General features: G+C 40.8%; 1 protein-coding gene and 1 long non-coding RNA gene across 3 annotated transcripts in view; one reads left to right on the top strand and one right to left on the bottom strand.

The window, feature by feature from the left end:
* Positions 1-1,791, top strand: part of LOC140105823 (uncharacterized) — a 168,059-nt gene extending 166,268 nt beyond the window's left edge. Inside the window, exon 3 of the long non-coding RNA XR_011850645.1 lies at positions 91-1,791. This is a non-coding gene — a long non-coding RNA (uncharacterized lncRNA). The remainder of the gene's footprint in view (positions 1-90) is intronic.
* HECTD2 (HECT domain E3 ubiquitin protein ligase 2) overlaps positions 1-15,915 on the bottom strand; it is an 88,399-nt gene that overhangs the window by 29,202 nt on the left and 43,282 nt on the right. For both annotated transcript variants that reach the window (XR_011850644.1, XM_072129920.1), the window contains exons 4-11: positions 15,413-15,515; positions 14,021-14,110; positions 13,044-13,108; positions 11,048-11,093; positions 10,823-10,932; positions 6,426-6,574; positions 4,697-4,820; positions 968-1,064 (exon numbers count right to left, since the gene is read on the bottom strand). Coding sequence is in view for 1 of the 2 variants with exons in the window: in XM_072129920.1 (XP_071986021.1) it covers positions 968-1,064; positions 4,697-4,820; positions 6,426-6,574; positions 10,823-10,932; positions 11,048-11,093; positions 13,044-13,108; positions 14,021-14,110; positions 15,413-15,515 (784 nt within the window). In the remaining variant the exon portion in view is untranslated. The remainder of the gene's footprint in view (positions 1-967; positions 1,065-4,696; positions 4,821-6,425; positions 6,575-10,822; positions 10,933-11,047; positions 11,094-13,043; positions 13,109-14,020; positions 14,111-15,412; positions 15,516-15,915) is intronic.

The raw sequence follows: 15,915 nt of genomic DNA, 5'->3' as shown, positions 1-15,915 counted from the left end.
AATCTAGCAATGAGGGATAGTCAGAAAATGACCATAAACATTATAATCTACTGTGTAACGAGTCTAACAACCCGTTTCTCTCCTCCACAGAGCCTTTCACCCAGTATATCTTGGCAATACCCTGAGTGATGAGTGTCCTTGGTGCTACATAGAACTACTCCTGATCCACCATTTACATCCATTACATTGTGGTCACCAATACCAGAAGTTACAGATCCATCAGAACCAGTGAGACGCCTGGGAGAAGACTTGTCTGCACATGACCAACTTGAAGGCTAATATTCCTTAGTATAGAATTACATTTCACATATCAATGTTGGCTCTAATACATGTTTACTGTGTCATGTTAATGTTTTTCTAACAAATACAAAGGTTTAAAAGGGAACCTATCATCAGAAATTGCCTTAATAAACCAGCTTCTAGATGATGTTTCTATCATGGCCTGGTGCATCAACCAGAAAATCAACTTTAAAGTCGGGTGTAAATTGGTTTTATGAAGTTTAACACTAAAGTCAAGCTTTCCCTGCCTTATAACGCCTACTGTACTGTAATTGATGGTCCTGCATACAGAGAGATCAGATCTCCTGATGTCTGGTTGATAAGGAGGTGTTCAGAGACAAGGAGAGCTTGACTTCAGTGTTAAACTATCCACCTCCTAAGTTTCATCTCACTTCAAAGAAGATTTTCTGGATGATGCCATTACACCGAGGCATGAGAGAAAAATCATCTAGAAGCTGCTTGACAACATATTGGTGGTGGTTTATTCTGCCAATTTCTGATGACAGGTTCCCTTTAAATTTTATTCCCTTGTATACGAACAGAAATTGAACCCAGTCCAAACAATATCTTATGTGTATGTGGATCTCCAGCAATCTGTCTATAGAGGTGTTAAGAGAGATGTCTGGCATCAGTGTAGTCCCCTCTACTATCGAAAACACATGCATCCTTAGCTGTGTAATGCAAGTACCCGTGCAATGCTGATCATCTGCTGCTCCGAGTCCCTCTGAATGATGACTTTTTTTGCCGGAATGGATATGACGAATGGATACTGGCAGAAAGAAAATCTACAAATAAAAAGAGAAAGAAAATACATGTGAATGCTTTTACTATGTCGATTGGAACCGTGTCGTGAAGACATTTCAATTCCCACAGGGGGTGCAAACATTGGGGCAGATTTATAAAAAGTGTGGTAAGGTTAGACAGTGCAGAGTTAGACTGGACAGTCTTATGGTGCTGGGTGATAAATCTGTCCTAGTATAAAACTCTCTAGTCCTACTCTGCACCCCCTATTAGTTGGATTACTTTACGCAAGAAAGTTACAGCAAAATTCTGCCGGTTCAGCAGTATTTCTGGCGCACGGACCTTTTTGGCGCAAGGCCACGCCCCTTTTGCACAAGGCCACAACACTTTGTCAAACTCGTCATAGGAAAGCCAAAAAACTGTCTAAAACCCTTAAAAAAAAGAACTGTCTGCACCACATTTTATAAAGTGCAAACTACGACAGAATTCTGTAGATTAATAAATCTCCCCCATTGTCTAAAAGTTATAAAATTCAAATATCAAACCCTGGGGCTTCATATATGAGAGATGAATATCACTCTCATTATTACAGGGCTTTGAAGTTTCACACATTTTTGTCTTATGGTATCACATGCTGGACCATACCCACTATCCCTGTGCCCTGCCCATTTGACATACAAGTCATAAAACACTTTGGATATGTGGTATAAAGCAAGTTACCGTATATACTTGAGTATAAGCCGATCCCTGCTTATACTTGAGTATAAGCAAAGGCCCCTAATTTTACCACAAAAACCTGGTAAAACATATATTTTTTTACTTAAATTTTTTTGTGCTGAAAAACTAGGCATATACTAGAGTATTTATGGTACTTTTTGATTGACACATGTTGAGAAAATACGGTAATATCAAGTGTAAATCACACTGTTGTTCTCCGTAAAAGGAATGAACATATCTGGGAGTTTGCGATTTTGGCCGCTCTCCTGCCTCATCCAATGTCTTTACGGTGATGAGTGGAACAGCCGGAGACAATAATGCCAGTCACATGACATAATAGAGGAGTAAAATAGAAACATGAGACAAACAAATATATGAGGCATCTGGAAACCAAACTTATTTTTGCAGCATCATTAAATCGTACTGAGCTTGTACAATATGATTTTCTATGCAATCCTAAGTACTGTATTTTTCGGACTATAATAATCGATTTTCTCAGAAATCAAAGGTGCGCCTTATAGTCCAGTGCGCCTTATATATGAACCGTACTTACAGACAACAGCTGCCTTAAACTGTGCACAGGTCTGCCACCTGCTGGTCATACATTCTTATAATCAGGTGCGCCTTATAATCCGGTGCGCCTTATATATGAACCGTACTTACAGACAATAGCTGCCTTGTACTGTGCACAGGTCTGCCACCTGCTGGTCATTCATCCTTATATTCAGGTGCGCCTTATAATCCAGTGCGCCTTATATATGAACCTAGACGTTTTAGCAGGCATTTATTGATGGTGCGCCTTATAATGCGGTGCGCCTTATAGTCCGAAAAATACTGTAGTAGTAGTAGTTATTCATTCTTCACAAGAAGTAGTCATAATTGTTTAATGTGATTGACTTACCCGGGTGTGTGGACCAATCACAAAATAATAATGCATCTGCTCCTTATGAAGCATTTAAAGGGCTAGTGCATATTTTTCTCTGCTGGAAAATTAAAAACAGCCCCACCACAGTGCAGGATACAATAGAGGGGTTTGCGTTTGTAATAGTTAACCCTATACAAAAATGTATCATGACTAGTGAAGTCCCTATTTCATGGGTTAATTATCTGTGTTCCAATTCAAGTAGATCCCATCGCTTTCCCTAAAATTTGCCAAGTTTTCCTTAAGTGGTTTGTATGCGAACACATGCCAGACCAAGGATGCAGGTCCCATTGCTGGCCATGGAAGTCTATGGACACCTTTGCTAGGTTTTAGTTGTTTAGTTGTTCCAGAATTTCTTGGAGAATCAATGTATGTAGTGCAGACATGACCTTCTCTGAGATTTTTAGCTAAAACCTTTTACACATTGACTAACAATGAAAAAAGTTATGATAAACTTGTCTGGTAACACATTATACAAGGGCTCATACAGACATCAGTGGAGTCTGCCACCCAGTGGTCAGTAATGTTAGTACAGTTGAGAAATGGTTGAAGAGATTCTTTTGGAATTTTAACATATTCAAAAAATATATATGTCTATAATAAATGTAATTCTGATATTTACCAAGTCTATGATTAAAAAACAAACAAAAACCCCTCTTTATAGTCAATCTTAATGAATAGTGCAGATACACAAGAATTTCTCTATGTGGGAAATGCTGCCATCTACTGTCTATGCACAAGAAAAATCATTTGTGGCAAAGCAAATGATAAATTAAGGAACAATCTGTATCACGTGAAGAATCTAGTGTAATACATGTTCCTCTCTTGATGGTTTTCCTGAATACCGGTATATAATAATGCTTAAAATAGTAGTAATACTCTTTATTTATATATCCTCATAGACTGTAAGCTCTTGTGTCACCTCCTCATCCTCATAGACTGTAAGCTCTTGTGTCACCTCCTAATCCTCATAGACTGTAAGCTCTTGTGTCACCCCCTCATCCTCATAGACTGTAAGCTCTTGTGTCACCCCCTCATCCTCATAGACTGTAAGCTCTTGTGTCACCCCCTCATCCTCATAGACTGTAAGCTCTTGTGTCACCCCCTCATCCTCATAGACTGTAAGCTCTTGTGTCACCCCCTCATCCTCATAGACTGTAAGCTCTTGTGTCACCCCCTCCTCCTCATAGACTGTAAGCTCTTGTGTCACCCCCTCCTCCTCATAGACTGTAAGCTCTTGTGTCACCCCCTCATCCTCATAGACTGTAAGCTCTTGTGTCACCCCCTCCTCCTCATAGACTGTAAGCTCTTGTGTCACCCCCTCATCCACATAGACTGTAAGCTCTTGTGTCACCCCCTCCTCCTCATAGACTGTAAGCTCTTGTATCACCCCCTCATCCTCATAGACTGTAAGCTCTTGTGTCACCCCCTCATCCTCATAGACTGTAAGCTCTTGTGTCACCCCCTCCTCCTCATAGACTGTAAGCTCTTGTGTCACCCCCTCCTCCTCATAGACTGTAAGCTCTTGTGTCACCCCCTCCTCCCCATAGACTGTAAGCTCTTGTGTCACCCCCTCATCCTCATAGACTGTAAGCTCTTGTGTCCCCCTCTCATCCTCAGACTGTAAGCTCTTGTGTCACCCCCTCATCCTCATAGACTGTAAGATCAGTCGCTGCTGGAATCATGTAAGAAGAACGGCTCTGGCTACTACACAGAGAACAAGTTTTGTTACCCGGCTCCCATACACTTCTATGGGACCTGCTCTGCAATTCCTGGGGCCAGCCACTACACAGAGAATGGAGCTGTTGTGGCAGCAGAATGCAGTCAGTTTGTTGGGGGTCCCGATGACATGACCTATAGCTCAATATCAATCTGCTAGAAAACCACTTTTTAATATGCACCTTGGATCAAAGCAATTTATGAAGCTCCAAAATCCTAGGAATAAAACCAGTTTTGTAAAAGGGGAAAAAAATGAAATCAAATTTTCTAGGAACAAAGAGAAAAAAAGAGCAAGAAACTATTCCTGCGGATTCTGACCTGTGAGTGTTCCCGTAGAATTGCCAGGTTTGATAATCTTCCATGAGATCAATATGATCCAACGTGGAATTATAGAAATCGGTGTAAGGGATTAGCGGTGGGGCACAAAGCGTATTGGCTGCATCTGCAGGGGAGATGATAAAACAATAGAGAAGTGAGAGGAGGAAAACAATAAAATATTACATATAAATAGATTTGTACCTAAAAGGCTTCACTTTACTAACTCACAATCCTTGGCGCTGAACAAATCCAAAAAGCCTCACTATGTAATATTTTCTAGTTCCATTTTATCACAGCACTTACATATTACCGTATTTTTCGGACTATAAGGCGCACAAAAAATCCTTTGATTTTCTGAGAAATCAAAGGTGCGCCTTATAGTCCTTATATATGAACCGTACTTACAGACAACAGCTACAGACAACTGTGCACAGGTCTGCCACCTGCTGGTCATTCATCCTTATAATCAGGTGCATCTTATAATCCGGTGCGCTTTATATATGGACCTAGACGTTTTAGCAGGCATTTATTATTGGTGCGCCTTATAGTCCGAAAAATACTGTACATATAAGATAATATAAAGGGATATAAATACTAAGACTAGAATATAATAGAAGAATCATAGGGTGCATGAAAGGGTCGTCTATATCTCTGCCCAGATGACCCTACAGGAAACATATCAGATGCCGTTATTTGAGGTCATTTACACATTAAATAAATATTTGGGGTAAAATGGAATAGGGAGGGTGGAGGCAATCTATTCAAAAAGGTGTACAATATTATAGAGCAAGCAAAGCAGACTACAATATAGTTTGAGAAAACATTCAGCATAGCCTGGTCACTAAAATCCCTGCTTTTATAAACTTAGATGTATTCATCTAGTTATGTGGATAGTTCTAACAGTGATTGACTGCCAGCTCTGTACAGTCATACATAGAGGTTTAGTAATCTATTAGGACTATTAGAAAATATAACTCCTCCAGTTCTTTAAAATTCTGCTTGTATTTGCCCAGCACCTCCTGCTCTATAACATGCTGCCTGCAGAAAGGACACCATTTATATTGTGCTCAGCCCCTTCTGCTCTATAACATGCTGCCTGCAGATAAGACACCATTTAGAACACACTCAGCTCATCCTGCTCTATAACATGCTGTCTGCAGATAGGACACCATTTAGTATTTGCTCAGCTCCTCTTACTCTACAACATGCTGCCTGCAGAAAGGACACTATTTATATTGTGCTCAGTGCCCCCTGCTCTATAACATGCTGCCTGCAGATAGAACACTATTTAGAACACACTCAGCTCCTCCTGCTCTATAACATGCTGCCTGCAGAAAGGACACTATTTATATTGTGCTCAGTGCCCCCTGCTCTATAACATGCTGCCTGCAGATAAGACACTATTTAGAACACACTCAGCTCATCCTGCTCTATAACATGCTGTGTGCAGAAAGGAAGCCATTTAGTATTTGCTCAGCCCCTCCTGCTCTATAACATGCTGCCTGCAGATAAGACACTATGTAGAACACACTGAGCTCATCCTTCTCTATAACATGCTGTGTGCAGTAAGGAAGCCATTTAGTATTTGCTCAGCTCCTCCTGCTCTATAACATGCTGCCTGCAGATAAGACACTATTTATTATTTGCTCAGCTCCTCCTGCTCTATAACACTGCTTTTCATGACTTACTTTTTAATTACAAGACGTGACACCTTGGTGTGTAGACTTACTTAGTAATGCTAGCACCTTGGTGGCAGATGGAATCCACCATGTACACTTTGTAAGAGGTGGAAACTCTTCAGGCTTTGCAGGAAAGAGGCGCAAGGAGATGAATTGGAGGAGTCGCTCCACCAGTTGTTTAAATCGCTTCTGTGACATCCTGATCAAAAACATGACATAGATAATAATGAAAAGATTCCTAGTGAATGGCCATAATCATCCTGTCCCCCATTTAATGTTCAGGAGTGTCTGTTCTTGTCCTGATAATTTCAGATGACTGGGGACCACACATTCATTCCTCAGGTGCCCCATGTGCTCCATCACCAGATTTTACCCCATTTAACTACCTTATATACTTGAGTATAAGCCTAGTTTTTCAGCACAAAAAATGTGCTGAAAAACCCAAACTCGGCTTATACTCGAGTCAAAAAAATAAATAAATCAAAACTCGCCTTTCTGGTGGCACCCGTAGATCTTCTGTGCCATCCATCCGGTATTGTTGTGCTGCACGACGGGGAAGGGGGGGGGCTATATACACTGGGGCAGGGGCTGGCAGGCTATATACACTGGGGCAGGGGCTGGCAGGCTATATACACTGGGACAGGGGCTGGCAGGCTATATACACTGGGGCAGGGGCTGGCAGGCTATATACACTGGGGCAGGGGCTGGCAGGCTATATACACTGGGGCAGGGGCTGGCAGGCTATATACACTGGGGCAGGGTCTGGCAGGCTATATACACTGGGGCAGTGGCGGCAGGCTATATACACTGGGGCAGGGGCTGGCAGGCTATATACACTGGGGCAGGGGCTGGCAGGCTATATACACTGGGGCAGGGTCTGGCAGGCTATATACACTGGGGCAGGGGCTGGCAGGCTATATACACTGGGGCAGGGGCTGGCTGGCTATATACACTGGGGCAGGGGCTGGCTGGCTATATACACTGGGGCAGGGTCTGGCAGGCTATATACACTGGGGCAGGGTCTGGCAGGCTATATACACTGGGGCAGGGTCTGGCAGGCTATATATACTGGGGCAGGGCCTGGCAGGCTATATACACTGGGACAGGGGCTGGCAGGCTATATACACTGGGACAGGGGCTGGCAGGCTATACACTGGGACAGGGGCTGGCAGGCTATATACACTGGGGCAGGGGCTGGCTGGCTATATACACTGAGGCAGGGGCTGGCTGGCTACATACTGGAGAGGCTGTGACCAATGCATTTCCCACCCTCGGCTTATACTCAAGTCAATAGGTTTTCCCAGTTTTTGTGGTAAAATTAGGGGCCTCGGCTTATACTCGGGTCGGCTTATACTCGCGTATATACGGTACTTGCCCCCTCAGGCAGGGAATTTACCCTTTCATAAAATCTTAAAGGGGTGTTGCCATTACAGCTAATAAATAGTGTTTGTTTCATTGAAAGTTATACAATTTTCCAATATACTTATTGCATCAATTCCCCATGGTTGTCTAGATCTCTGCTTGCTGTCATTCTATTAAAACCTTCATTATTTACTTCCTGTGGATAGAAAGCTGTCGCTGGTCATGTGACGTCACACAGGTGCACAAGCCGTTATATCACAGAGCGTAATCAGAGTTGTGTGATATAATAAAACGTGCACCTGTGTGACATCACATGACCAGAGACAGGAAGTTAAAAAAAATAACCTTCCTACAGAATAACTTGTATTGGAAAAGTGTATAGCTTTACATCGTACGAACATTGACATTTATTTACCTGCAAAGCCTGTAAAAAAAAATAGCACTTCCAAAGTCATGTGAAAATGAGGAGAGAAGAGTCATATTTTCCCTGAGATGAATCACTTTTAAAAGGCTGAAAGGAGTGTGTCACTTTGATTTCATAGTACAGGCAGTCCCCGGCTTACGTACAAGATAGGGTCCGGAGGTTTGTTCTTAAGTTGAATTTGTATGTAAGTCGAAACTGTATATTTTATAATTGTAGTTCCAGACAAAACATTTTTTGGCCCCAGTGACAATTGGAGTTTAAACATTTTTTGCTGTAATGGGATCAAGGATTATTAATAAAGCTTCATTACAGACACCTTACAGCTGATCATTGCAATCTGGGACTATAGTAACATCCAGAGAGCTTCACCAGAGGTCAGAGGGGTCTGTCTGTAACTATGTGTTGTCTGTAAGTCGGGTGTCCTTAAGTAGGGGACCGCCTGTACTCAGAACCGTGGTGTCATAATAAAAATAAGAATCTCATCTTTCAGATCACATCAGTCTTGGGGTTCTGTGAGCTACAGAACCGCAGATATAGACAGTGGATGAAATTGACCAGAATGTGAGCTTTATCTGGAGCTCTTTAAGGGGTCTTTAACCCCTTAACGACCAGTTCCTTTTTTGTTTTTTCATTTCCATTTTTCACTCCCCACCTTCAAAAATCTATAACTTTTCATTTTTACACGTAAAGAGCCGTGTGATGGCTTGTTTTCTGTGTAACATAATTGCACTTCATAGTGATGGTATTGCATATTTCATGCTGTGTACTTGGAATTGGGAAAAAAAAATTCCAAATGCAGTGAGAATGATGAAAAAACGCATTTGCGTAGTTTTCTTGTGGGCTTGGATTTTTTCGGCTTTCACTGTGCGCCCTAAAAGACATTTAAACTTTATTCTTTGGGTCGGCACGATCACCAGGATAACAAATTTGTATTGGTTTTATAATGTTACATTCATACATTTACAAAAATTAAAACCTCCTGTACAATTTAATTTATTTTGCCATCTGATAACTTTTTCATATTTTGGTTTAGGAGCTGTGAATGGTGTCATTTTTTGCGACTTCTGATGAAGTTTTCGATGCTACCATTTTTAGGACTATACTGCCTTTTGATCACTTTTTATAGATTTTTTTCTATTTTTCAAAATGGCAAAAAAGTGCAATTTTCGACTTTGGGGCGGTACATTCTGTTACGGGGTTAAACGCAGTGAAAAACCGTTATTACATTTTGATAGATCGGGCATTTTCGGACACGTTGATACCTAATGCGTTTATGATTTTTACTGTTTATTCATATTTATATCAGTTCTAGGGAAAGGGGGGAGCTTGATTAGAATTTTTAGGTTTTTTAATTATAATTTTTTTTTAACTAGTACCCTAGGGTACTTTAATCCTAGGTTGTCTGATCGATCCAACCATCTTACTAGTATATGGGGATTTTTTCACCTCATTCATTAAAATCTGCAACTCGCACATTGTAATGAATGGGTTAAAACGAGAAAGCTTCTGGTCTTCAGAAGACTGTCATGGCGACTGATCGCCGCTCCCCCTGCTTCACGGGAAGCAACAATCGTCAACAAGATGGCGTCGCCCAAGCCCTCTCCATGCATCAGGATCCGAAGCGCGCTGTACTATTACGGCGTCAGGAAGGGGTTAAATGTCTACATCCCTGGTTCTGTAGCTCCAGGAACCACACATGTGATCTAAAAGGCGGTATCCTTGCTTTTAATATGAAAACAGCATGTTTCTAGGAGCTATAGAACCAAAGATAGGAGTGTCTGAAGTGACTCCACCTCTGCAGTCGCCAAACTTGACTCATCTCAGGCAAATATGACTCTTCTCTGCTCCTTTTCACATTACTTTTTATTATTTATTATTCCCTCACATAATTCTAGAAAGGACATTTCATACCCGACCAGAGGCTAGTAGTTTACTCCTCGGGTAAAATCTGGTTGCAGAGTCCTTTTAAATGAGCGCTGTGGTCTGTTCATTGATTTGATGCTGGACAACCCCTTTAACAATGAATAGTAATTTTTTGCAAATGTTGAGATCTGAGTTAAAAGATGTCCACGGGTGAATTTCGGATATGTGACAAGAACATAAAGAATAACCTCATTTTGCAGTATAATAACCATGTCATTATAATAAGAGCTACAATGTGATTATCTAGAACCTCTTTTACTCGTCTGTCACAGAAGAATGAAAATCTCTGCAGAGATGTCACAGCCTTTCACATAAAAAGTTGAAAGGTAGAAAATTCCGATTTCACGGATACAGGCAGACCCCGGGTTACGTACAAGATAGGGTCCGGAGGTTTGTTCTTAAGTTGAATTTGTATGTAAGTCGAAACTGTATATTTTATAATTGTAGATCCAGACAAAAAAATTTTTTGCCCCAGTGACAATTGGAGTTTAAACATTTTTTGCTGTAATGGGACCAAGGATTATCAATAAAGCTTCATTACAGACACCTTACAGCTGATTATTGCAATCTGGGACTGTAGTAAAGCATTCAGAAAGTTTCACCAGAGGTCAGAGGAGCCTGCCTGAAACTATGGGTTGCCTGTAAGTTGGGTGTCCTTAAGTAGGGGACCGCCTGTAGAAATGGCGTCATTGTCCTCATTCTTCTCCCTCTACTAATGTTACCATATCGCAGTCTTACTTTTTGAACCAGTGGATTAATAAATTGTGGTCGGCGTCGGACAAGGCGGCGATTTGTCTCAGCAGGTGGGCGTAGATGACATAGGTGGAGGTATTCCCGAATTGTGGATTCTAAAAGATGCAACATAATAATAAAAATTATAAGATACAGTCATCAATTAGGAGATCTAGGGTGAAAGAGGGAAACATTAGGACATGGCCGGACAAAGGTTTCTAAAGTCATTACCTGTGTCAGGATAAAGTAGGCTCTAAGGTCATCCTTAGTCCTTGGTCTGAAAAACAAAATATTAGAACAATATTTAAAGGGATTTTGGCACCAGCTTTTACATCACTAAAATACTATCCCCCTCAGGTAAGGTATGCAATGTCCATTCTAGAATTTGCTATTTCATGTTAAATCTCTACTGTATACCTATAAAAATCACCATGAAAGAAATATGCAAATTAGCAAAGAATCAGTCAGTTTTTGAATGAGACGAGTCATTTTTTTAGAAGATGAAGGGAAGAGTCACTTCGGACTCCCTTATCTTGGCCTATGTTATACCTAGAACCATGTTCTTGGTAGTGTATAAAATATAAGAAGCTCTTCATGCAAATCTTATCAGGCTTGTGGTTCTGTGAGCTACAGAGACGGAGGTGCAGGCAATTAACCCCTTAACAACTTGGCCCCACTATTTTTACTTTCTACCTTCAAATATAAATATTTTTTTTTATTTTCCCACGTGTGCAGGATTGTTTTCTGCGTAGCAAATTGTAATTATTATTATTACTTCATTGTGATGATATTTAAAGGACATCAACCACCAGGATGAAGGATTGTAAGCCAAGTACACTGACATATTGGTGTGTGCCCCCTCTGGCAGGACCTGTTCTTCTCTTAGCTTATTATGCTCTTGTTTTAAGTAAAAAAGGCTTTAAAAATTATGCAAATGAGTCTGAAGGGCTCCAAGCTCCATTAACACCTATGGACACAGGAGCCCCTCAGGCTCATTTTGATAATTTTAAAAGCCCTTTTTCATAAAAACCAGGGAATAAGAAGCTAAAAGAAGAGCAGATCCTGCCAGAGGGGGCACACACCAGTATGTCAGTGTGCTTGGTCTACAATCCTTTATCCTGGTGGTAGATGTCCTTTAATATTCAATTATGTGTACTTGGGAAAAAAACATATGCCATTTTCTTGTGGTCTCGGCTTTCACAGGGTCTCCTTTATTATTTGGATTTGTTTTCCTTTGTTTAACCATCTTGTTTATGATTCGCAAACATGTTTATGATTTTGTTTATTTTTCTATTAGTCCTAGGGAAAAGGGGGTGATTTTTTTTAAACTACCTTTTTTTAACCCTAGGTTGTCAGATCAATCCTACCATATACTACCAGATTACAGAATGGCAGTATATGTGGATTTTGCACATGATCTGTTAAAATGTGCCACCAGCATATTGTAACAGATCGGCTTTAATGACACGGCCTCTTATAAAGACCCAAAGCTGTTATTGCTATGCATCGTCGCTCCTCAATGATGTCACATGGAGAATCGATCTAAACCAACATGGCGGCGGCAGCAGCAATCAAGGGATTAACACTGGTGGGTGTTTGCAATATGCAGCAAACATCCGGTTTATATGAAGAGGTCTCAGCCCTTAACCCCTCTCCATACTCCAGTAACAGATGTGTGCGGTTAAAATATACTGTAGTTGTGAATCCAAGCTGCAGATAAAAATCCAATTACTGCTTATTTCTTTAACTGTCTTTTTTTTTTCTGTTTCTGTAGATCACAGAACCACAAGCCTGATGCAATCTGAAAGATGCAATTTCTATCTTTACTATGACACCATGGTCCTATATAGCCCAACAGTGTATGAAAGGACATATGTACATATGGTATATTGAACTCATTTCATGTCTTGACATTTTCCTCCCGTTGCCAGTGCACAGAACCACCAGAAGTGCAACGTAAAGAATGACACTTCCCAGCCAGTCTCTAAAAATGACACATCCGAGGCAAAAGTGACTCTTCTCAGCTCACTTGCAAGTGATTTTTTTTTAATAGGTAAATGGACTAAATTGATCTTATAAAAGGGAATTCTAAAAAGGACCTTTAATTCTCTAGGGGGCTGCTAGTTTACTGGTTAATAGGGTAACAAATGGCTGCTGGAGGAGGGCTCTGTACAAAAAGGTATTGTTTTACAACACTAACAAAAATATAAACATGAATACATCTTACCCTTTCCATTCCCTTAGCAGACTGTTAATTATCCCTTTCAATACCGTTTTCTGAATATCTTGAGTCTGAAAATTATAGCACAAACAAGATCAATTAACATATGGCACAATATCAGCTAGATTTCTAATCAATGGTCACACATATGAAGGGATTCCCTCTAAACTCCAGTTATTTATTACGTATTGTCCACATCCTTTCATCCTTCTAGCATTGTCTTGGTAGATAATATTGGGCACAAATGAGGCCACATTCAGGCATAATCTGTTCATGAAATACCTATGTTTGGGAGATAAATCTGATATACTTAAAGGGAACCGGTCACCAGGGACCTCATTTTCCCTAAAGACAGGTTGCAGAAACTTATTACACCTGCAGTGAAAATCTGCCTTTCTGCCTTTTCTAAGCATTTGCATTACATTATAATTGTGTGGTATAACTTACTCTTGCATCCTGACAAAATCCTGGGGTAGTCACAGGGGCTGGACTTTGGTTTGGATGCATTTCAAAAAACAACATGTGACTTGTCTGTGTTACTCACTCCTCAGAGCTTGGCCCCCACCTTTGTGCTCCTGTACAGCTCCACCTCCTGCTCCTTCTGAGACATCAGTGGGGAAGGGAGGAGCTGTACAGGAGCACAAAGATGGAGGCAGCTTGCAGCTCAGACAAGTCACATGTTGTTTTTTGAAATGCATCCAAACCAAAGCCCAGCCCCTGGGACTACCTCAGGATTTTGTCAGAATGCAAGAGTAAGTTATAACACACAATTATATAGTAATGCAAATGCTTAGAAAAGGCAAAGAGGCATTTTTGCACTGCAGGTGTTATGGGCTTTTACATTCTGTCTAAGGCTAAGAATATATGTATGAATGTATACAGAGAGCAGTGAGATAAGCAAAGTATACAGTGCATTATGTGTCCACTACGTCCATATGGCACAACTAGTACACAGATCTAGCGGCTGTATGTCTATTACTTACTGTAGTTAATAAGGCATCGTAGACAGTGTTCAGAAACTTTGTATTGATTCTGGAATCTTCAACAGTGTTTAAGGAGGCGTTGGCATCTCTCTGCAAGCAAAATACAAGGGCCTAGATATATTATTGTGTCTGCGCCAGTTTTTTGGTCCACATTTGGATATAAAAAAAGCTGGCCCATGTATTTATTATGTTAGTGCATGGCCGTGCGCAGCGCCGAAGCTACCTCAGGGCTGTAAATCAAAATGTGTTTAAACCGCGATATAGCGGTTTAAAACACTAGCTAAGGTAAGCACCCTGAGCTGGTGCCCGGTGTTTACAGCTAATACCTACCATCAACAGTGGTAGGTTTCCTTTAAATGGGAAGACAGTCTAAATGCATCATGGGAAAATTGGCCAAACCCTCTCCAGCTGAACAAGAAACTAACTGGAGCTAAATTTAGTGATGACCCGTCCACACACACCAACAAAGGTCATCATGTTGTCCAATGATTTGGAGAGCAAGAATAGAAAAACCTGGTACTATTTTAGAGCACAGCTAAGCTATCTGGCAGTGCAGCCGTTTACAAAAGTGAGCAAATATTCTCAAATATAAATCGAGAGAATATACTACATAAAATTGTCATCTCTACGAAGCCTGGATGAAGCTGGGCAGGGTTGTCAGTCTCATCCTTGGCAAAGAAGAAACATGTGTAATACGCACACCCATGGAGCAGAATCACAGGGATCAGGTAAGACTACCTTCCGCCATTTACTCCACTTTCTAAAATAACCTGTATATTATTGATAGTAACTGTTTCACTTGCAACATTAGGGGCAGGATGGGTGGCATATGGTGTTGCCACAAAGTGGCCTTCACTCTAAATCTTTTAAGGTATGAAGAGTGTTATCTACTACAGGCAGTCCCCGACTTAAGGACACCCGGCTTACATACCACCCCTAGTTACAGACTGACCTCTCTGCCCACTGTGACCTTTGGTGAAGCTCCCTGGATGCCTTACTTTAGTCTCAGGCTGCAATGATCACTTGTACCAAATTTTTTTTTGTCGGGAGCTACAATTATAAAATATATCATTTCGACTTCCATGCAAATTCAACTTAAGTACAAACCTGAAGAACTTATTGCGAGTGCGTGGACATCCATAAACATCACACTAACGCATACTTAGCGGGATATAGGAAGTGGGATATGAGGTGTACGCACGACTCCGGCTGCACAGACTAATAAAGGACTCCACACATGAGGACTTATATTTCCAGTTATTACATTTTAAGTATGAAGCAATGTGTCTTATTGTGCTCTTCAATTCTTTGATCGCACTGGAGTCCAGAATGATCTTTCTAAGCCATTATTCTCCGTGCTAATGAAGGCTTACACACAACGCTTTACATTACCTTGAATGCAGCATTTAACTCCAGGAATGAATCAAAGGTGGTTAAGTAGAAATCGTGCACAGCTTTCCATTCCCCTGTGGATTTTGCTTTGTCCAAGTCTATCCTGCAAAAACACAATGTATACGAGAATAAATGTGGGGCCGTTAGAAATGACTGAGTAATTCTCCATTGTTCAGATAAGAAAAAAATTTTAAGTAAAAAAAAAAAAAAAAAAAAAAAAAAACCCACAAGTGATCAAGATGTACAAGAGGTCAAATAACTATAGTATATAATGGATTGGCAACTGCTTAAAATTACAAGTTTGATCCAAATATGTTCCATTAGGAATGAGTGTAGCAGAATACAGGTGACACCACGGCCTCACTGCATTCACCGAATACAGACTGACAAACACTAGCCCAGAAATTCCTTACTGACTATTAGACAATCGGCTCCATCAGGGAGAACCACAACTGTATATGGCAGCCATGAACTAGACCAGTGATTTTCGACCAGTGTGCCGT

Source organism: Engystomops pustulosus, chromosome 11, assembly GCF_040894005.1.
Source record: "Engystomops pustulosus chromosome 11, aEngPut4.maternal, whole genome shotgun sequence".
In the NCBI taxonomy this organism is placed as follows: Eukaryota; Metazoa; Chordata; class Amphibia; order Anura; family Leptodactylidae; genus Engystomops; species Engystomops pustulosus.
This window is presented reverse-complemented; position numbering and strand designations above follow the sequence as displayed.